Source organism: Corapipo altera, unplaced genomic scaffold (genome assembly GCF_003945725.1).
Source record: "Corapipo altera isolate COAL_440 unplaced genomic scaffold, ASM394572v1 48b, whole genome shotgun sequence".
Taxonomy (NCBI): domain Eukaryota; kingdom Metazoa; phylum Chordata; class Aves; order Passeriformes; family Pipridae; genus Corapipo; species Corapipo altera.
The window spans coordinates 14,914,044-14,937,736 of NW_020884884.1; the positions used below are offsets into that span (position 1 = coordinate 14,914,044).

At 38.8% G+C, this 23,693-nt stretch overlaps 1 protein-coding gene and 1 long non-coding RNA gene across 10 annotated transcripts in view; one reads left to right on the forward strand and one right to left on the reverse strand.

The window, feature by feature from the left end:
- The window catches only part of LTBP1 (latent transforming growth factor beta binding protein 1), a 192,850-nt gene that overhangs the window by 20,924 nt on the left and 148,233 nt on the right, over positions 1-23,693 (reverse strand). For all 9 annotated transcript variants that reach the window (XM_027641572.1, XM_027641576.1, XM_027641575.1 and 6 more), the window contains 5 exons: positions 22,901-23,026; positions 15,472-15,597; positions 13,343-13,486; positions 4,309-4,491; positions 2,919-3,005 (listed from right to left, as the gene is read on the reverse strand). In XM_027641572.1, the coding sequence (XP_027497373.1) occupies positions 2,919-3,005; positions 4,309-4,491; positions 13,343-13,486; positions 15,472-15,597; positions 22,901-23,026 (666 nt within the window). The remainder of the gene's footprint in view (positions 1-2,918; positions 3,006-4,308; positions 4,492-13,342; positions 13,487-15,471; positions 15,598-22,900; positions 23,027-23,693) is intronic.
- LOC113946375 lies at positions 3,991-11,198 on the forward strand. Its single transcript, XR_003527407.1, has 3 exons — positions 3,991-4,131; positions 4,648-4,819; positions 11,090-11,198. It is a non-coding gene; the product is annotated as an uncharacterized LOC113946375 (long non-coding RNA).

Here is a 23,693-nt window from a genome sequence, read left to right on the forward strand (position 1 = left end):
GCTCTTAGCTCCAAACAAAAGAGATGAAGAATATGGCCTGTATTTTCCTGTATAATTTGCTTTACACCAAAGGGATTCCCACCACGGATCTAATTTAAGCATCATCTGATTACAAAACTAAGCAGTTATGCTTATGGATAGACTTTGTGACTGTTCTCCTCTTTCAATACAGTTTGGTGACTCTGCTGTGCATGGCAGCAAATCTTCATATCTGTTCTGCCTGTGGCTTCATTTTTCAAAACACAATTTCTGTGCAGAATTCCCATCATGTAGGACCAATTGTGTCTGTTGCTAAATATAAGGCTGCAAATACTATAGAACTAGTGACAGCTGACAAAGAGAATCAAATGAGGCTAAATGTTTTCAGGAAGGTTTCAAGGAAAATATATGCCAGCTCATATATAGCTTTTCACAGTTGTACACATTTTTTCCCAGTCTTGTATTTATGTATGTGTTACTGCTGGAATTCTATTCAGTTCCTTTTTTCCAACCTACTTTTCATTTGCTAGACCTACTTAGAATAGTCTGTTAAAACTAGTTAAAAGCTGGTATTAAAAATGGCAATAAAAAGCAAAGCGTAAAGTACGTAATTCTTCTCTCAATACCAATTTTCTTAACCCAATGTCTTCTATAGATTTACTCCCTATTTATTCTGGGGCAACACAGACTTTAGCCCAAAGCTTTCATTTCCAGCTGTACAGCAGTTTTAATGGTGAATTATTCAAACGCTTACTTTTTCCTGAAGAATTGAAAGGTCCATAAAACTATTTATTTTAACACCCACTCTTCCAGTCACTAAGTGGCTACAAACATTAAATATTTTGACTGTTTAGCAGCAAGAACAATGCAAACATTAATAAGAAATGTAATCTGTCTTTTTCTTGTGGAACATGGATTTTGTGTCTGGAGAAAATGCGAAAGCCTGGACGCAGAGTCAAGAGAGGCTGGCTGAGTATATTCACTTCTAACAGATAATTCCAATTAAGAAAACAGGAGTTGTTCCTACAAGCAGAAGCTTGTGGACAAAAGCAACAGGAACATATGAGTTAGTGTAACAGAGAAAGATCATATTACTAAAAGTTATTTATTAATTTAGTATTTGTCCTTTGTGTCATTCCTAAGGCTTTTTACAAAATAAATTTACTGAAAACAGAAAAAGTCTGATTACAGAAAGGATTTGTGGAAGATATTTCTAGATGAACTATTTCCACATTTCAATATTTATAGCAGCTAGAGATATTATCAACCCTGAGGTAGCACAAAAACAATGCATATTTTGTCTGAGACATTTGGACATACTGCACACACAGCATGTCCCAACCCCCCCTTGTGAACATATACAGAAATCTTAGATCTGCAAAGATAAACAACACCTTCAAACAACCCCTGCACAAAAATACTCTCAGAGACTATCAGATCCTTTGAGATGAGCTCTGTGACAATGTTCTAACTTGTCTAGACAAAAACTGTAAGTCTCTCGAAGGTTGGTCCCTGTTACCTTCAGTCTTAGATCTGTGTTCATCCAATGGCACTTTGTTCTTTACTCCAACTTGCTGGACAATGCAACCTCCAGAGACTGGAGTCTTACAGGAGTTACCCCATTTAAAAGCCCACATTAATTTGAACGAATCTGGGTATTAGTGCCTTATAAACTTTGTTATTTTTTCCATGTCACATGCAATTTACAGGTGCAAAGAAGCACCTGCTGAGGATAACACAAAAAATTACTAGTAGGACAGAGAACCGAACTCAATTATGGTCTACTCACTAACTCAACAAGAAAATCGACTTAGTAGTGTCCTACTCAGTGAGCAAGGGTAGTTTAAAAAGTGCATATAATAACCTTTAGGGAAAAAACCCACAAAAATCTTTCCACCATTTTTTTCATCTCTCAGAATTAAGTCTGACAGATTAATTATTTAGCTAGAAGTAAGTCTGACAAATGCTTATCTATCAACCATGTGATATTGGGGATGCCCCAACCCTGGCAGTGTTCAAGGTCATGTTGGATACGGCCTTGAGTAACCCACTCTAGTGAGAGGTGGCCCTGCCCATGGCAGGGGAGTTTGGGACTAGATGGTCTTCTGCGTCCCTTCCAACCCTGAAAATTCTATGATTCTGTGATTCTGCCTCTATTAAGGTCTTTAAAAAATAGTATTTTTTACTGCATTTTTACATGACATGAACACACAGTACTTGCTATATTTATTTCTTGATTTGTAAAACAGTCATTCTAATAGTAACAAATATATAAAATGTGTGTTTTTCTACAGATTCTGTAGCTGTTATGTAAAAGATAATACATTGACTTCATTTTAGTTAACACAAATTTAGCGTGCTTATGCCAAGGAAAACTGATCTCTCAAATTATTAATATTGATGGCTACTTCTCAAACCTGAAAAGGGATTCCACTGATCTCACTTTTCCTTCTTGGTGATGCCAGTTCCCTCCCACTCACATCCACCAACTTCTATCCCTCTTATTTCTCTACCACCTTTTGTTCAACAATTATTTTATGAAGTTCTGTATTGAAAACATTGTTGCTAAACTTCTCGTCAGTTTTTATATTCATTCTCCCTTGTAGGCCTAATGTTTAACAGAACTCTTCTCTCTCCCAACTCCCCATACACCTATCTACAAATTCAAGTTGGCTTTGTATTTCATATGTAAATGAGTATTTGAGGTTTGTGGTCTCAGCACCTATTCTCACAGTTTATAGCACTTAGTATAAATTAAACCAGAATATTACAGAGACTGTGTAATTGACATTCTTAACAATCTGTCAAATGATGATTTTCAGTAATGTTTTTATCACCTAATAAAAGTTGAATTAGTATGTTTACATTGCTGGATCACAATGCTAGTCAACCAACTACCATAACTGAAATAATTAAACTTAATACAAATCAGTACTGACCTTTGTAATTCTGAGCAAGAAGCCCGTAAGATGATTCTCCAGAGGGAATGAAACCTTTTCCTTCAGGACACAAATCAGTAAATTCAGCTGACAGAGGGAGAAAACAAAAAATTATGTCGTTAAGAAAAAGGTACTCACACATGTATGTGCTACTTTTGTGTTTCAGGGTATTTTGAGAAACCTGCCTTATTTGCACGTATCAGGCAATCATGCACACTCTTAGCTAAAAAGGGCATGTTAAATGATACAGCCTGACTTTCCTCTGCTCTCTGTTTCCCGAGCTAGCCTTGAGAAACCTAACTAGGGTACCCACAGCATCACAGAGCTCCATACAAACTCATTTCTCTTGCTCCTAGGCAGGAGAATGTAGGCCTTACTTAATTTCATGGTGCGCTGCAGTTATAACAATACCAGTAGCCAAATTATCTTAATTAAAGCTAGCAAGGGCCTCTCCGAGCTATACTGCAAGCTGTAATCTAGACATACCCCGACTGAGATACAAACCTCTGTTCACATTCTTCAGTCCTTATATAGGAAAAACACTAATTGAATGCAACAGGAGAACATGGTGTGGATTACAGAGGGAAATTATTTCAAGTGTCTTGGAGACTATACAGAATCAAATAAACCTATCCAAGCAGAGAGGCTCCTTTTTTGTTATGCATTTCATTTCAGTTTCACTGATTCTAAGGTATAGTTGAAAAAGGAATTAAACATGGTGATGCATTTGTAATCTTTAGTATTTCACCTCAAAAATTTTACACATGTTCTCTCTTACGTGATTTTTAACAGCTGGATTCTGAATTTCAGCCAACACTGTTTACATTTCAAGTACAGTTTTTCAATATTTGTGACAAATGTCATACGGTTATTTTTGTCAAATTTAATATTTAGAGGTTAAAAAATGGTCTGCTGACAACATGATCACCGGAACTGTTCAGTAAGTAGCAAAATGTAAAACAAATGTTGTAGATAAGTAATTCATAGTGCTGTAGAAAAAGCTTTACAAAGAATAGCTGCAGACCTAAAAACGCTGTAATGCTTACTTTTGTTTTCCATCTTACAGAAAAAATCTAACATGTTACCACAGCATCTACAAAAAGTTTCTGTGAGAGCCCAGCTTTCCTTAAAATCAGTTGGAGTTAATGCTGTTCAGTAACAGGCTCTTCTTATCCCTAGAGCAATGGCAGAGAAGCCAATGGGTTTACACCAGGTAATAATTATTCTTACTAACCCTTCCTCTGTGGAAGGTTTCCGTGGATAAATCATGACTAAATACTACAGACTACAGGATTTAATGGACAAGCCTTCTCTGAAGGCAAAGCACACTACTGTTAACATAAACATAATGCTTCAAAAGCTTGCAAAGGGACAGGAGGCCCCATCTTACCAGTTCCAATGACAGGACATGGGAAGATTTCACAGTTATCACCCCAGCCAGCACCCAAGGTACAGCAGCATTCTTGTTTGGTTACATTAGATGTAAGCACATTGTCACAGAAATTAGCATCATTCAGATTGTAGTAGCACTCCTTCTTTCCATCTTCATGTTGATCGGTCTCTATTGGCATTTCTAAAGGAGGAAAGAAAACATAAATCACACAAGATAACATATGAATAAGTCTTACAGGAAAATGAGAAGAGCAGGAAAGAAAATGGTTAAGTACAAATTTTGGTTTAACTTTTCAGTTCTTAGAAAGAATGATGGAAGTTGATAACCTTCTTTTAGCTTTTTCAGACCTGTACAACAAACTGGCCACAAAGGGATCCCTACATCTTTGCACTTCTATAATTTTCAAGCAATGCACGAAGTACCTGCTCTCATGTTCCACTACCTAACAACCATGCTCAACTACTGACATGGCGCTTTTTACATATGAATCTGGAAGCTCTTCACAGAGGTAAGCAAACATTACAACCTAATTTTTCAGATAAAGGAGCTAAGGCACAAACTGAAAAAGACACAATTTTCAAAACAATGAAAATTTACAGCCCCTTTTAATTTCACTGGGAAAAAAGCACGTTCCACATTTGAATATAAGGCCCTTTATGATTTTTGCAAAAGTAACTTACTGACTCCATGGTAAGCAGAGGAATATAATGCAGATGTCAAGTTAACTGACTCTGTGTTTTACTTTTAAATAGGCATCCAGCCAAGAAGTCAGATTTACTACCTTAAGCAGCTGAGTGGGTCCTCTCACAATATTTATATGGACTGGAGGCAAAATAGTCTGTCCCGTAGATGCAATAAAAGACCCTATTAATAGGCACTCCTAAAGTACACCAAGAAGCGAGTTTGAAAAAAAAAACAAACTAGTTAAAGCTTCTGTGTTTGCAGAACTCTGTCTACCTAACTTTGCACTTCACAGAAATTCTCATCAAGAGCTCAGAAGTGGGAACTACCACATCAAATTGTTATTCACACTTGATTGATACGAAAAACTTTTCTCAGGTCATCAATAAAGTCATCAAGTTCTAAAATTACATATGCTCACATTTATTAATCAAACCTCAAACTTTTTTTAGGAACTTAAGATAGATAAATCTTGAGGTGACTAGTCCATTTCCCTTTTATCTAGGGAAATAGTTCTTTATGTTTAGCACTTAACAAATGTCTAACTCACAAAAAAACTACTAAAAATTATTGCATAATGGCCGATTTTCCATTCCTTGAGATTTCATTCATTTCCACTTAGGCTCTTGCACAATAAGCCAAGCATATGACATTTCTCAGGCAATGCAGGTATCCAGGCAGGAATTAGAATCTTATTTTATACCTGAGTGACAGCACATTTCCAGATGCTACTGCAGCAAATGTTAGTTTCATGGTGCTGCAGGAAAACTATAGCACAGTTGTTGTCATCAAGTCATGGTGGGATGACTCACACAACTGCAGCGTTGCAATGAATGGTTATAAACTCCTCAGAAGAGATAGGCAAGGAAGGAGAGGTGGTGGAGTAGCCCTGTATGTTAGGGAGTGTCTCAATTGTCTGGAACTTAATGATGATGACTACAGAGTTGAGGGTAAGAATCACAGGGAAGGCCAACAAGGCAGATATTCTGGTGGGAGTCTGTTATAGACCACCCAATCAGGATGGAGAGGGAGATAAAATCTTCTATAAGCAGTTGGGAGAAGTCTTTCGATCTCTGGCCCTTGTTGTTGTGGTCGACTTCAACTTACCAGATGTCCACTAGAAATACAAGACAGTAGAGAGGAAACAGTCTAGGAGGCTCGCAGAGTGTGTGGAAGATAACTTCCTGACACAGCTGGTGAGAGAGCCAACCAGGGGAGGTGCCCCGCTGGACTTGCTGTTTGTGAACAGAGAAGGACTGGAAGTGATGTGATGGTCAGAGTCTGTCTTGGCCAAAGCAATCAGAAAACGATAGTGATTTTGATTCTTGGAAAAGTAAGGAGGGGTGCCAGCAGAACTGCCCCCTTGGCCTTCCAGGGGGTAGACTTGCACCTCTTTAGGGGACTGCCTTGGGTGGCAGTCCTGAAGGGTAAAGGAATCCAGGCAGGTTGGATGTACTTTGAGAAAGAAATCTTAAAGGTGCCATAGGCCACATCTATGTAGTGAAAGACAAGATAGCAGGGAAGACCAGCTTGCCTGAACACAGAACTTCGGCTAGAACTCAGAAAAAAGGTAAATTACCCTTGAAATCAGGGAAAAGTAACTCTGGAAGACTACGAGGATGTCAGGAAGTTACACAGAGAGCAAATTAGAAGACCAAATCTGAATCAGAACTTAATCTGGTTACTTCCATAAAAGACAACAAAACGTGTTTTTACAAATACATCAACAACAAAAGGAGGGCTAAGGAGAATCTCCATCCTTTTTCTGGATGTGGGGGGGAAACAGGGTGACAAAGAATAAGGAAAAGACTGAGGTATTTAATGCCTTTTTTGCCTCAGTCCTTAATAGTGAGACCAGTTATCCCCAGGGTACCCAGCCCCCTAAACTGGAAGACAGTAATGGGGAGCAGAATGAAGCCCCTGCAATCCAAGAGGAAACACAAGTCTATGAGGCTAGATGGGATCCACCTGAGGTACTGAGGGATTTGGCAGACATTCTCACCAAGGCACTTTCCATCATTCAACAGCAATACTGCCTAACCAGGGAGGTCCCAGTTCACTGGAGGTTAGCAAATACGACATCCATCTATAAGAAAGCATAGATCTATATAAGGAAGGACGATCCAGGTGAAAAAATGCCTGCATGACTGGGCCCAGATAGTGGTGGCAAATGGATTTAAGACCAGCTGGTGGCCAGTCAGAAGTGGTGTTCCCCACGGCTCTGTACTGGGGGCAGTCCTGTCTAATATCTATATCAATTATCCAGATTAGAGGATTGAGAGCATCCTTAGTTTGCAGGAGGTCATCAAGTTGGGTAGGGATGTTGATCTGTTGGAGTATAGGAAAACACTGCAGAGGGATCTGGACAGGCTGGATCGATGGGCCAAGGCATACTGTACGGGGTTCAACAGGGTCCTGCACTTGGGCAACAATAGCCCCATACAGCACTACAGCCTGGGGGAAGTGTCTGGAAAGCTGCCTGGTGGAAAAGGTCCTGGGGGTGCTGGTTGGTAGCTGGTGGAACATGAGTCAGCAGTGTGTCCAGGTGACCAAGAAGGCCAATGACATCCTGGCCTGTATCAGAAATAGTGTGGTCAGCAGGACCAGGGCAGTGACCGTCTCCCAATACTTGACACTGGTGAGGCTGTACCTCAAATCCTGTGCTTAGTACCAGGCCCCTCACTACAAGAAGGATATTGAGATGGCAGAGCATGTCCAGAAAAGGGTAACAGAGCTGGTGAAAGGTCTAGAGCACAGGTCTTAAGAGGAGCAGCTGAGAGGAAACTGGGGCTGTTTAGCCTGGAGAAAAGCAGGCTCAGGGGAGATGTTATCGCTCTCTACAATTACTTGGAACATTGTAGTGATGTGGAGGTTGGCCTCTTCTGCCATGTCTCAAGTGAAAGGATGAGACGAAACAACCTCAAGTTGCTCCAGAGGAAATTTAGGTTGGATATTAGAAAAAATTTCTTCACAGAAGGGTGGTCAAACATAGGAACAGGCTGCCCAGGAAAAGTGTTCAAAAAATGTATACCACTTGGGGACATGGTTTAGTGATGAACATGGCAGTGCTGGTTAATGGTTGGGTTTGATGACCTTAGGGTCACTTCCAACCTAAACAGTTCTGTGATTCAAAAATACCACTTAAAAATAATGGTTGTGAGGCGAGAGCTTGAAGATAGTGATTGTCCAACAAATGCTGAAGGAATTAAATGAACTACAGCTCTTGCTGCCTCAATCCTATTATCACTGCACACCCACATTCCCCCAAGTAGATGGAGCAAGGCAACTTTACTGAGCATGCAAATATTAGATCCATTTTGAGGAAAGCAGGTTTAAAAATGCCAGCATGGATTGCACTCCAATGGTATGAATGTGTGTAATAGTTCTTTGGGCCTCTAATTCCAAACTGACAATCGGAATTATTTCTAGTTTCCTCAGAAAAGTGACTTCAGTTTTGGGATGTTGAGGGGCTGGCAGACACCTTTATTCAAATTCAGTATAGCATTGCCACCTACAAGGTAAACTTTCCTTTGCAGTTTTGCCAATACAACTAAGTTGTACATTAAAAGAAACACCCAGCTGGGTGCTTATTTCAGCTTTGTCAGTTTAGTCTGTGGTCAACCCTCATCAGATAATTACAATTTTCCATAATGTGTTGAATTGCATCAATTGAGGTCGCTTTGCGGTATCAGTCGCTATCCAGTAGGAACCATGTTAAGACTATCATGTCACAGAAATGCAGTTAAAATCTGCCATTCCAAGGTGAGAGAGCAGTACTTCAGACACCAAATCATACATTTTCCTTGGCCATTTGCCATCTGTCTAACTGAATCAAAGCCAAATTTTCAACAGGAGAGAAAGCATGGCAGTTTTCATCCTGTTTACCAGAGAAAGAACACCAGAAGCTGCCCTGGGAGGAAGGGGAGATAGTCTCATGTCCTTTTTTATTCCCATTTTACATATGATGTGTTGGTTTCTCTTCCCATTATCTGTTCATCAGCTTAAATGGGTGTTGTTTACACAGCTGTGGCTGAGAGTTAGTCAAGCAGGCTCATGAATGTTTGGAAAGCAAATGAGGCAAATGAGACACAAAACTTTTTTTTTTTTAAACCAAGACCAGTCTGTGTCTACAGGTTTATAATTTCTCTTTCATAGATTATTAACCATTTAGTAAAAAGGTTGGTTTTGAAAGTGATTTCACTAGGTATGTTGAAAAAATAAGATAGGAAATGGATACATATTTTTTGCATTGTTGCTTCTGTTTTTTTGTTAGAAAATGTAAAATATCTGTCTACCTAAGGCATGCTGGTACAGGAACACAATTTTATCATATTCTTGATACAACAGCCTATATGAGAAATTCTGTATAATTGCTGCATGGTTGGATTCTGAAGTATTTATTAGAAATAGATTTATATACCTTAGATTAGCCTTGATCCAATAATATGCTTCAGCATATGTTTGATGCAAAAAAATACATTAGTAATACAGGATTCAGTAGACAGTCTGGATATTAGCACATGCTTAGATTTCAGTGTACACTTAAGTATTTGTCTAATATTGTCCTGTTAACATTTTGATCTGAAAAAAACCCCAAAATGTGTAGAACTGATGGATCTTAAATACTGCAGCTGTATACCAACACCTCTCATTCACAGGTAGAATCAGAAAGGTGGTTGCTAGAGTGAAAAATAGTCATTGTAAGTTCATGACTTCTAAAAGCTCAACAAAGACTCAGGTGGCTCTGAGCAAACAGCTTGAGTAACACTGGCTGAGGTCACTTGGTCTGTTCAGCCTGGAGGAGACTGAGGGGAGACCTCATTGCAGTCTACAACTTCCTCTGAGGGGAAGAAGAGGGGTGGACACTGATCTGTGACCAACGACAGGACCTGAGGGAATGGCCTGAAGTTGTGCCAGGGGAGGTTTAGGCTGGATACTAGAGAAAGGTTCTTCACCCTTTGAGTGTCTTTGAGTACTGGAACAGGCTCCCAGAGAAATGATCATGGCACCAAGCCTGACAGAGTTCAAAAAGAATTTGGGGATGGTCTCGTGCAGGGCTAAGGGCTGGACTCAATGATCCTTATGGATCCCTTCCAACTCATCATATTCTTTGATTCTGACTTTCAGAATCTGATTTTCAAAAATCCAGGAAAAACAGATTTGTATGGGTCTAGCATCAGGGTGAACTTGTCTAAATTTCTCAATTGACTCCACATGAGACAAGCTGCAACACTTAATGTGTGTGTGTGTGTGTACAGTGCATATGCATATCCAGGTGTTTTAGGAATCTTCAGGCCTGGGTTCTACAAGCTGTGTGGTGTTCACAGTTAACATCCAGCAAGTTGAAGTCCCCCACAGGGACAAGGGCATTTAATTTGGAAGTGTCCATTATTTCCTCAAAGAACAATTCACCAGTGCCATTGTCTTGGCTAGGTGGTCTATTGTAGGCTCCCACGATGACATCCATGTTATTTGTTTGTCCTTTAATCCTTACCGTAAACTCTAAACTGTGTGATTGCCAGCTGTAAGCTCCATGCATTCCAGCCCCTTCATTACACACACCATCTTTCACCTTGCCTGAAAAGCCTGTAACCATCCAACATGGTACTCCAGCCACAGGACTCATCCAACCACTTCTTGCTTATGCCAATGATGTCATATCTCTAGAGGGGACTGGGCCAAGGCTTTGAGCTCATTTGTCATGTTGCAAGCATTGGTATAGAAACATTTCAAGTGTGGTTCATTGTAGCTGACACCTCATGAAGGAGATTGAGGGATCTCACTAGCACTCAGTTCCTCAAGTTTTGGCGTGCCACCCCAAAGCATACCTATTCTAATCCTCAAATATACACTATCCATTATTGCTTCCATTATCCATTCAATGCAATGAGACATATTAGTAATGTATCAGTCTATATTAGTAGTTGAAATGCATTCTGCAACATGCACCAATTAAACCCACAATAATATGTATTATTACTTGAACTACATTGAGTTTGGTACTTGATAGAAATTAATCACAAACGGCTTTATACAGCTTGTTAAAAGAATAAATGAGAAGACTTTAACCTAATCCATGCATTTTTTTCTCTTTTAGATACGAAGATGCATATAACAGCAAATTTTCATCTCATATAGAATAAAGTTCTTTTCCTCCTGTATGTTTTCTTCTTTCTGAAGCATTTCCTACATTTTGTGAATGGCGGGGTGGAGAGGAGGGGAATGAGACAATTAAACCTTGCACAATTACTTTGTTTTAATGGTTTTTTTTGACTGGAACGTGACAATATGGGCTTGAATTCCTGATACATACACTGTTAGGATTGTTTCAAGACACAGCTAACAATAGATAAATCTAGAGCAAATAAAATCTAAATAAAAGGAAGTCTCTAATGATAAGAAAAGTGTTAACACAGCACTCCACAAATCTAACAACCTTTAACCACATGGAAAAAAAGTCACAGATTAAAGTAACATGTGAACAAACTTCATCTATTTGCACTTCATAAGAGATGGACAAACTCTTCTTTATGCACAAAAATACAGAATGAGAAATAAGCAAGAGCTGAGTAAACCACGTTGAACTATAGATATCTGCAACAGGATAATGCAGATTAAATTCCTCCTTTCTGAAAATAGGCATGTGCAAGCTAACACTGACAGATGATGTCCACATGCACCACAGGAGCTCCCAAAAAAACCATGCCCAACTTGAGTATGTGGCTCATCAAAAGCAGAGGCTATTCTAACGCTCTTTGCAGCAAGAATAGTTTAAGAAGAACTAACAGCGGTCTTTTCTCCTTTTACTTCGGAAGAAAAGAGAATAGTAAGATCCCTGTTCCTGGTACAGCCACTTTGCCTTATTCTAGTTCAAGAGCATATAATTTAAAGTACTTCTCACTAGGTCCTTCTGATCTCCCATATGAGATCTTCCCCCTTGATGAGCTTATCAGAGAAGAGACAAAGATAAAGCATGGATTCTGCTAGAGCCTGATGAAGGCTGGAAGGGAAGGAGGAATAGTTTCTTTCCAAACCGACCACAGCAAAGCTATGTTCACTGCTGACAACAAAATGGAGTTAGTACTGACAGTAGAGTACCCATCTGTTGACAGTACAATCAGTCACCCCGTGTTTTTCATTCGCTTCCTCCCCACAGTTATGTTAGGGTACATGCTCAAATGTTCCTTGGACTTGATGGCTCAGGTCCTCTACTGATTTTTTAGCTTTGGTTTTGTTTCATCAAGTAGTTGAACTCTCCTGAGTACTACCTCCTCACAGGAAAAAAATGTTTGTCAATCAGCTGCTAATGATATTTCACAGGCAATTTCTTGAGTGCTGCTGAGTGCTACATTCAGTGATCTAAATACTTGTTACAATTAGGTCACAGATATTTCAACCTTGTTTACAAGTCTGAAGGACCATGAGTGACAGGAGAAAATAGCCACAACTTTAGAAGCTGTAGAGTCTGCATCCTGGCACTAGAACCAAAGCTTTCCAGAAGCTGTAGTGTAAGAACGCTGTAGTGTAAGAACAAAATAAGAAAAAATACCAAGATTTGCATTTTGGAGGAGAAAAAAAGCCATGCAAGTAAATCTTTTCATTTCTTGTATTCTGTTGATCCTTATTGAGGGCTTGTTCCTTTCTCCAAAATGGATCAGTGTAGAACTGCGGAGGCAGCCTTTCAGTAGTATTTTTAACACAAAAAACACTTGATAAAAAACCCCCACAAATCAAGTACAATGGACTAGTGGGGAAAAAAGGAGTAAAGTAGGCAAGGACCCTCAAACAGTCACTCTTTGAGCGACTGACAACAGCAGGAAATGGTCAACAATTTAGTGGTTTGGGTTTTTGCTTTCCCCACTGTTTTCTTAGGACTTATGTTAATACTACATAATGCTAACAACATATCACTATATACAAATTCTGATTTTAATAATATGCTTCCTTAAACATTGTCCAAGGATACTAGTGGATGTTTGTAAAAATTTGAACAAAAATTAAAATCACTCAGAACACAGACTTGATTCCATATCACTTTTCATTATTACAGTACAGCAAACAAGAGACTGTTTACTCTTAACTGCTGTAACAGTTCATCATTATTGCCAAGTCTGTTGATGTATAACATTTAGAAGGTGTTTCTGCTATGTTTTCACTGCTAATGATTCACTGATAACATATTCCGTCCTAGAAAAACCTCTTCTCATGCACGCACTTTCAAGAAGAAAAAGTTTTAAATTTTTCTGTTATTGTTAAAGCAACACCAGCACTTAAATCAACTTTGCTTTTCCTGTGGTTACATATGCAGTGGAAATAACGGCAAGCATGCAAAAATCCACTCGCATTTTACCTGGTGAGGTACGGAAGCGACACTGTCCGGTCATTGGATCATACTCCTGGTTTTCATCAGAGCACAGACACAGGAAAGAACCATCAACATTTTCACAGAGGGCTTCCCCACATACTCCACTCAACATTTCACATTCATTCACATCTGGGGAAAAAATCCAAAACATAAATTGAGACTCATTACTGACAGTTTGTTCTTTTATCTGCTGTATCTGTGCCAATGTTGTCTGCCAGATTACTGATGTGATCTCTAGGGAAGGATTAAAAACTCACTAATACCAAATCAGATTCATAAACAAGTAGTCAGTCCTTTGAAATAAAGGTCCCTGAAAGCGACAGTTTATAGGGTATTAGTGCTGATTAGGTGCTGCTTGTTGACCAGAAAACACTTTTTTTGGTGTTTCTTTCTCATTTTTAATACTTGCTTTCCAGTGTATCCTCTTCTTGGGATTTAATATTCAGACTAATTTCATTTGTTTTCTTGACCTTATTATCAAATTTTCACTAAACTGAAGGAGCAGAATTAAGAGGTTTTGGTGTGATTCAGACTGCACTATAAAAAGACAATTAATTTTCCTCCTCAAAATCCCATTTTCCTTGTGAAGAACCACTGATCAGTGAATTCCCCAGTCCCAATGCCACCATATGCCTCTCATATACATGGTCTCACAGGCTGCTCTGGAACCCAGAAGAGTTATGCACAGGTCATCCAGGGACCCCTGCCAAACACTGCAAAACTCCTCACTCCACATATTCCTAACTTGGATTCCATACACTTGCTAACTAGCCTACTCTGAAATGCTTGCTTGATTGATAGGAGAGTTGTCTGTATTTATGCAAGGATTACCAAATACTGTCAGGATCACCTAACTTTACTCTCTTTTGTTAAAGTGGACATTTGAAAATCTACTTTGTCTACTAATGACAGAATCTGTAAACGATAATTTCTGTATACAATTCAGAAATCTCTATAACTGAGTGTGGTCTAATGTATAACTTGTGAGGCAATGCTTCATCAATTTTACCTCTTACCCATCAAAATCTACTCATATGAATAAATGTTATTTTTGCATATTTTTATATAAATATGCATTTTAACTTAGAGTTTGTTCAACACTTTAAAAATATACTTAAATTTAGCTCCATACCAGCTTTTCCTTTCCCTTTTTTTTTTCTTTCTTTGCTTCATTTGTTTTCTTCCATGAAAAGTTACTGCATGCCAAAATATATATCGGTATGTTGCAAGCTAAGTGCCAAATGGCATAAAGAATTTTGTAACAAAACTATTTAATATATTAGAAAATGCACACAAACACTCTGTAAAACTTCTAACTCCTCCTCTCTGTTTGGCATTCCATTTAAGTCTCTGTTCCTGGTAAATGTGTTTCATCCTGATTCTGGCTTGAAGAAATCGCTTAATGAATACCTTTCCTTGATCTGGTATTAATTTTATATTAGAAACTTGTGCTGCCTCAGATGGTTCTCAAGTCCAAGCATCACTATTAACAACAGATCTGGAAACCTACTACTCACAAAAGAAATGTGCAGTATTTACATACCTACAAAAATCTCACATAATTTCATGGTGATAGGTGTCTTTCCTAGAGCTAGAAGCCAGTGTTAAGATCTGTTCAAATACGTGCAACTAGGGAGGTGCCATCTAATTCAGCCTGGCATTTCTGGCAGGAAATGCCAGACGCTATTTCCTGCAGGGGTAGTGCAGGGTCCTGGTTATTCAGCTAAGGGACTAAACAGATGGTGCACTTAAATAGGTTGAAGTATTAAATTCGACCTATTATGATTTATACTTGTGAATGGTCCTGACATGCAGAAGAAGTGAGGTTTCTTGGGTTTTTAAAAAGAGATAAAATGAGTGGCTCGGCTTACTTGCTGTTGGCTTCCATTTGTCCTAATAGCAGGTTCTCATTGAATAGATACACAGTTAAGTTTCCATTTGGCACAAAGTTCAGTGAGTAAAGCACAGCTCAACCTCATTTTACTTGTAAGTGGTATAACTTCAATAAAAAATGACAGAAAATAAAAGTGTACTTGTGAAATGCGTTTTGTTTGAATGTTGCTTTTTGATCACTTGAACTTTGCAGCAATGACTACTTGCACCTAAGAACTCACCAGTACACCCTTGCCCATCCTGTGTGTCCTGATACCCTTGGTAACAGAGGCAGCGGTAGGAGCCATCCATATTTTCACAGAACCCGTGACTGCCACATACTGTGCCATTTGCACATTCATCCACATCTGCAAGGAAGAATTTTAACATCAGACAGGCTGCGTGACAGCCAAAGGCAGACATTCATGAAGTGTGCAGAAAATTAACAGACAGGTCATTTTTGCAAACAGAAGCAGCAATGCTCCTCTACACATTGGGAAGGAACACTCAAAGGACAAGATACAAAAATTTGCACACTTACAATATAAGAAACTGTTTCAGTATTCATTTTGCAGGAAATATGTCAGACAATGGTTTTGGTCAACTGCCTCCACCATCTGTTTCACCAAACCTGCCAACCATGGCATGATACGCACCACATAATAAGCCACAGTTTAAATAATCTCTCTGATTGACTTACAGATTCTACCAGTGTAGAATGCAGTCAACAGCACCTGTGAAATCAAACCCACTGTGCCTACAAAAAGAGTTCAAGGGTAGGGCTGCATTCCCTGTGCAGAAGTGCTGCACAGATCTCATTCTGGCTCTCAGCACAGAAGAGAATTTCATGGTCTAAGCGGTAAATATCTGTGGACCGAGCCTTCTGTCTTTAATCCCGTAAATTTACACACCCAAATAATCTTACTCAGGTAGGCAAAGTAATTCCAGTGCCTGCATGCTTTCTGTACTGTCCCTTTCATTTGTAGTTCCTGTTTGTGGTTTGCTGGCCTTGGAAGTAAGAGTCACTTGCATGAGTAAGTCTGTTCTTTGACTCAGCTGCCCTTCAAACTATAATGAAGCAAAGCTGCTTGTGGCAGATCATGGTTTATTTTTGCAAGTGTATGACAAGTGCTAGGAATGTATTATTTTTATCTCCACTTAAAGAAAGACCTAAACCCAAAGCCCTGACCATCTGTGGTCATTAAAGATGTCATGGTGTGCTTTTCAGGAGGAAGAACATGAGCTGAAACAGGGAACCTGCCAGGATACTAGGAGTAGTACCTTCTTCCTTCTAAATTCCACTGCAGTCTGAAGTAGAGAAAATATTGTTGTATTTCTTTCCTAAAAATCATTATGACATTAAGTAAGGTTGCTGTCCCCTTGCCTTCTGCATAGTGCCTCAAGGGGTAATTACATTTTAAATGGGGAATAAAGGTGTTTGCTCTTGATTTATCTGAGTACTTATTACTACAGTTAATTCTGTACATTACAGTAGCCCTTCATGTGATGGCGCTTGCCATCATCCTACCTCCAATGAAGGCCTTAGGCACTTCCTGAACTAAAGAGCTGGTGGGACTGAATCCTGCATTGCCACAGAGATAGGGCTTCTTTGAACAGGTGAGCAGCACTGCTGCTGAGTGTCTATCTCTTAGGAGAGAGTAGGGCTCAAACATAGTCCTGTCTACTCCTCCAGCTCTTCACAGCTGCGTCAAAGAAAGACCTAGAGAAGTCAGCAAAGATGCACCTCTGTAAAGTAAGAAATGCAGATATCCCCAGAAATGCCAAGGTAGTGGAAAGAATTCAAAAAGTTTATGTAGAAGGCCAGAACATGAGAAACTTACAAAATACCTAACAGTGCAGTTCACACACCGGGCCCCAGGGAGAAAAAAGGCAAGTTCCCACCCTCTAAGGGCCTCTTTATAATCTCTGTTTCTCCCCTGCCTTCCCAAGGCCTCTATCCGTGTCTGTCAGGGCTATTTCTCTCCAGCATAGGAGAGACAGACATAAAACAGCTCTCTCTGCAACACCCTCTGGATTGCAGAAGGGGAAAAAAACATCTAACCCTCTTGAGAAGGCACTTTGCAGGCTTCCCAAGCAAAACCAAGAATTTCTAGCTTTCCTGTTACAAAGTCTTCTGAAAACAAACTACCCCTACAACCTCATTCTTCCCCTGACAGTGTTCACCCAGCAAGGACATTTTTCCTTTTAAATTGTGTCTTATGCTAAGCTGAAAGGGAACTCTTGGTCTTGGAACCAAGTGGTCACAGGTCCCCAAGCTATCAAAATTTAACAGCATGTCATTACCATCTATACCTGTTACCTGTTGTGTTGCCCTCTTGCTCCCCAAGTGCTCAATTTCATCCACACATACTTTCACATGCCACAGGGAAAGGCATTTTGGGGTCTTGAAAACCAGCTTTTCCTATGTGCTGTGGCAGGGTGTGAACAGATTTAGAATTGTATATAGACTTTTAAAGCCAGAAGAGACTATCCACAACCTTTTAAATAGGTTAACAAACTCTGGCAATTTCAGTACCAATGGAGTAAATTGTGCAATTTTAACATTTTTCTCAGAAAGGCATCTAACTTCACTTTAGGATGCTTAAGTGTTCGGAAACACATCTACTGATTCACTGGTTAACAACCTTCAGCTAAAATACAAATTTCATACAAAAAATGTATGAACTACATACACCATAAGCTAGGAGAAATTTATGAGTATAATTAATGATTATAAAAAAAGTACTTGCAGATGGAAGTGGCAGAAAAAAATTACCTGATTTGTAAGTTTTGTCAATAAAGATTTTAATGGTCTTTATATCTTGATTTATTAAACAAAGGAAAAATATTGAAAGAATTTATGTCAGAAAGGGTAATTTGTATTTGGCAAAGAATACAATAGCCAGTATGCTTATTCTCAAGGAATTGAATATGAAATTTTGTGTGGTTTCTGCATATTGAACTTATTGAAATCTACCACAAACTCTCCCTAGTAGAAATAATTCAACAACTAGAGTACGCAACGTATCTGTATTAAAGACACTGTCAAAGGTGAGAGGTTCAAGTACTACCTTTAATACCTTTTCCTTTTCAAGTCACCATAATGACAAAATTATAAAAAGATGCATGTGGAGTTACTGGGAGAAAGAAAATAAAAATTCTTTATGGTTGTGTTTTTCTAGTCCCTCCTTCTTGCTGCTATGCACTAGACCTGCATAACATATCTGATTTTAATATTTAGTCCCACACGATAATCAGCTTCACATATCTAGCAAAAAAATCCGAATACCCTTATTCAGAAAACTATGTTAATAACAGTTAAGAAAAGGAATTCAAAATGAGTAAACAATGGTAGATTGACAGCCAGGAATTTAAGACAACAGACAATAGCAGTGTTTGCATTTTCAGTGGCCTACATGAGTTGAATAAAAAAAGTTCCTGAGCCACAGAACAATTACTCTGTTAGAAACCTAAGCAGAAGAAACTGCAACTGAAGATTTCAGAATGACCTAAATTATGGAATTTCACTTACTTAAAAGCTAAATGTTAAAGGAAACAGGACAATGATTCATGCAGGTGGTTCTTCATGGGTAAACCCAAGGTCATCGATTAAAAAGCTGCAGAAACAAAAATTGTGATTGCAGCAAGTGTCCTAATTCAGTATATAATACAGCCACAGAAGACGGTTTTGTTTTTAAAAGTACAGTCTAAACATCTTTCAATGTATGGGACATTACAGAGAAGGTCCAAGCACCAAATATTTTTCCTTGTCTAGACAGTTCACTCAAAGGACTCTTTTTTTACAGCCGGAAAGGACATTTGTTTCTTTAATCACCCCATAAAGAGTGAGGTTTGTAAGCAGTGATTCTCTTGCTACATGGAGACAAATTAAGCGGGGGGGGGGGGGGGCGACTAAATATGAAACTAATATATCCTATGTCTATACAGCGACTAAAGCAGTTCTCTGTAATTACAACCTGGTTTAGAATCCATGAGTCAGTGCTATGCGCTTTAATCAAAACTCCTTCGATCTAATGTCATCAAGATGTAAGGAAAGGCAAAAAATGTCCGCACTCAAGCACACTATTCAGCTCAACACTGTGTTCCTGTTTTCTGCCAACCCCAAAAAAATGAGGCATCCTCAACCTCAGGCATGATACCTAAATCTCACTGAAATCTACTTACATGGCAAAGTGTCTGGAAGAGAAACTGCTTCCTAGAACAGCTCTGTACAGTGATTAGGGAAGCAGAGTTCTGATTCTAAGACTTCCAGGGCTGCCTATAACACCCATACATAAAAAGGAAGAAGTAGTGATCAGAGAGCTCTGGTGGGATGTGTAAGTTTTTTTGGATCACCTGTTGAAGCAGGCAGTGAAACTCCTTGTAGTAGGAGGAGAGAAAAGTGAGGGAGCCACTGAGAGACATATGGCATTGGACATGGAGACAGAAGAGGCACTTGAGGCAGGGTACTGACTTAAGCGTCAGGGAACCTCTAACTTGAGGTTTTGCCAACATGGTTGACTAGCAGCCAGCTGGGTAAAACACCATCTTTACACGAACCCCAGAGAGCTTGACAAGGAACTAGGGAGCGCTCCGAGAGCCTTCAGTTCAGAAAGCCTGGTGCAGTCAAATTGCTGAGTCTGGGGCCAGGCAGCAGCGAAATGTCACTGCTACAACAAAAATTTGTCTACACCTTGGAAGAAGACACAGTCTCTACAGCTGTTCAGTTTACTTTGGCCAATGGCCATAAAAACTCCATACCAGAACTGAACCACATGAGGTTCTTAAATGTTTTATGTTGTTGTTTCTAACTTTTTTTAAAAAACAAGTAAAAAACTCATACAAAAAAAAGACTGGAGATATGGAAAATTTGCTCTCCAGGTACAGAGAGGTGTGTAAATCCAGGAAAATTTCCTCAGGTTCTTTCTCTGATGGTATAAACAGTTATTCTCACTCACTTAACTAAAAGTAAATTCACAGAGGCACCTAGCGTAAAGAACAGTATCTTCTGCAGCTGAAAGCCACATCCCTTCTCAGTACCTGGAATGTCACACATTCCTTTTGTTTTATCTTGCCTTTTCGCATGAAGCTGACACCACTACAAATACTAACACTGATGCCATCAGTGTTCCCTTCAAATGAGTTTTTTCAAAACTAGAGTTGTTTTTATTAAAATGACAGAATGGAGAAACTAATTGTGGTGGAAAACGAGTGCTGCTGCTTCAGAGACTAGAAGTACCCTTGCTTCGCCAAGTTATTAAAATACTTTTCCAAGTGCTGAATATAAAGTCTGATCTGTATTCCATATACCATACCAATTACTTGTGAAGCTCACTCAGCTGGTTTTGTACTTGTTTTATTCTTCATTAAAGAGTTCCAAAACTACTCACAACCCTGGAAATAAGATCTTGTGATTTCATCTTTCTCTATTTAGTAAAAGTTTGGCTTTTTTGTTCTAATGGAGATTAACTTTGTCCTACTTCATCATATGTGATAGCAACCCTTCCCTGTAAACTGTGCTACTTTATTAACTGTTAGAGGTTCAGAGGGATTGTTGTTTCTGGTACACCTCCAAAAACTAGATGCTAATGACTTCGGGATTTTTTTTTAAGTTATGTTCCTATTCTGTTCTGTTCAGGTTTTTTTTTAATTCTGTTAATAAGTGGTCTTCTAACTTTGATTTGAAATAAAGTGTTTAGTTCCTACTAGAGCAGACTGCATTCTTCTCTGACCACTTTTTTTTTTTCAGCTGTCCTCAACAGTGAGGCAAAACACCTGCTACCACTTTTCTTGCAGCAAAATCAAAGATATCCAACCATATCCTTCCTAAACACTGGGTGAAATGTATACGTGCTGCCAAAAGAGTCCATGAACATGCTTTGGAATTATCCCCATTACTTGAAATCACAAAATACTTCCTTGTCCATCAATCACTGGAATAACTCAGATTTGCTCTCTCTAGCCTTCTTAACCAGGCTTTTGTCTTGGCAGTAAGAGAATGTTTCTTTCAACTTATGCCATGATTACAAAACAAAGCAAAAGTTTAGAGAGAAAAAAGCAGTAAAAATACTGCAGGATTTTTTTTCTTAGTTATCAATATAATTAAAACACAAATATTGTGCTTGATGTCATGCTATATCTAAATATACAGCACTTATTCCCTTACAGCAGCATAACAGTGTTCTTGCCAGCAGTGTATTTCATTTCACTAGAGATCACATTACAAACTATATGGTAGGTTATGTGCCAGCTCAAATAATAATGCTGTAATGCTGGTTTTCCTCTGGTATAAGCAGAGGGAGTAAACGCAACGAGTTTCAAAACACCTTGTCCACTGAAGGACGAACATTTTCACTATCCCTAAGTGAACTATGAGAAGAGCTAACCCATGAAACCTAATCACATATGGATTTACTGGCCTATAATTTGGGAGAAAGAACAGTTGCTTAATTCTTGGATGCTTGAGATCCACTACCCATAGGTTCTCAGTGCTTCTTTGCATGCATCTCACCAAAATACTATCACAAAATTTTTTTCCTTTCTGAACTTTTCTAACAAGGCTTCTTGTCCTGAACAGTTCTCTCATCCTTAAGAACAGACATTTGTCATCCAGTTAGGTGATTATTTGTTTTCTGTCAGCATCACTGACCACAAAAAGCCTCATAGCTTCTTGATATCATTCAGCACGATTCTCCTACTTTAAATTCTGTGCAGAATTCCATTAGCAACAGGATATATTGTCATGCTATAATCACATAAAAACCCTAGTCACACTAAGTTCCAGGCTCCTGGTTGATGCTTTTCACCAGTCTTATTACTGGAGTAGCTTTCACAACCTTATATTAAAGATACTTCTATAAGCATATCTGCGTACACTTACAAACAATAAGCTGACTTAGCACTTTAGTAAAGATCTAATTATTGCTATTTACTCCATTTCTGCCATTTCAAAAGGCCTGAAGTTCTATCATAGGTAGCATTTCACTACAATTTCTCATTGGAGTTACTTCTCTTGTATGGATGCATAATCTGCACATTTAAAAAACAGAAAGTCTGGACAACCGAGATTCTGTTGTCTCCGACACAGCAATGAGAACATTCAGGTAGCTCAGGCTTGCTGATAATGTACTTATGCTTCAAATTAAATAATCCTAAATATCCATGGTAGGAAGATCTTACACAATGAAACTTAATCAGAAGCCTGAGTTCCAAACACACTTTACATGCATTTTACATATATTTATTCCTTCCACCCCTACCGTAAGATAGAAATAATTTCCTATCTATGAATATTATTACGGATATCCACTGGTTTCATTTATCTCAGCATAAAAATATAATTCCCTTCTTTGCCATTGTTAGGTTAATACTCCTTTTTTACCAATTTGCTCAAAAAAATGTAATCCAATGTTAAGATAACAAAATTATTAAAAATCAAGAAATGTAAAGCACAGATTGTAACAAACATTAACTCCATTATGCTGCCCATTTTCTAAATTTCCTGTTATACTTCTTATGATTCCAACAGCAATATAGCACACCAAGTATTTATGAGAAAAAGAATGAAGGACCCTTAAGTGGCAGATTTTGGATTTAATAGTAGAAGACTACTCTTCTCACCCAACTAAAAACAGCAAATCAATGGGAATGGATTATTATAACTTGTCTCACCTTCACATGTTCGGCCACCTGCAGACACAGAAAAGCCCCGCTCACATATGCACTGGTAGGAACCATCTGTGTTTAGACACTCCCCATGAGGTGAGCAGAGGTCAGATCTCTCACATTCATTGATATCTGAAAGCACAGAGACATTAATAGTTTTGCTGATCATTGTACCCTTAATATTAAGCCTAAGTTCAATTTATCTTAAAAGTAGCTTTTATTTCCAGTAGCTATGTAAATAGCTATGGGAGCAGGGTTCATTTTCCAGAGCAACCAAATGTCCTGGGATCATTCCTAAACTCTGTATAGGCATCATTATTTTCTGCTGCAGTATATTCTTTCTACATAACTTCCTGTGATGAGGATGAGCAGAGAGAAGAGAGTGATTTATGCGATATCAGCATAAGCTCCATCCTAGTCAACACTTTTTCTGTGTTAGAGGAATTCTCAGACAGCTCCATCTGACTGCTTTTTGATTGTTGCACACTGGTCAACTTCAGCATCTGGCTCTACATATTACTAGCAGGTTTGGCGTTGCATCTTTCACAGTAGGCTGATTTTCTATAATTTAAAGCCAAATGCTCTTTTTTGCTGATGGAGAATGGGAACGATCCAAAAAGGCTGCTATATGAGAGTTTGTCATCATTGTCTGTCTTGCTGGGTTCTTTTTTAAACTTAGAAAGCATTTTTCAAACACCACCTTTCAAACTTGTGAATCTGAAAAACAGGTATTTCTTTTTGATTCGTGTCTCACCTTAGCAACCAATTCTGCCCTCAGAACTTAAGGACTGCAGTCTTT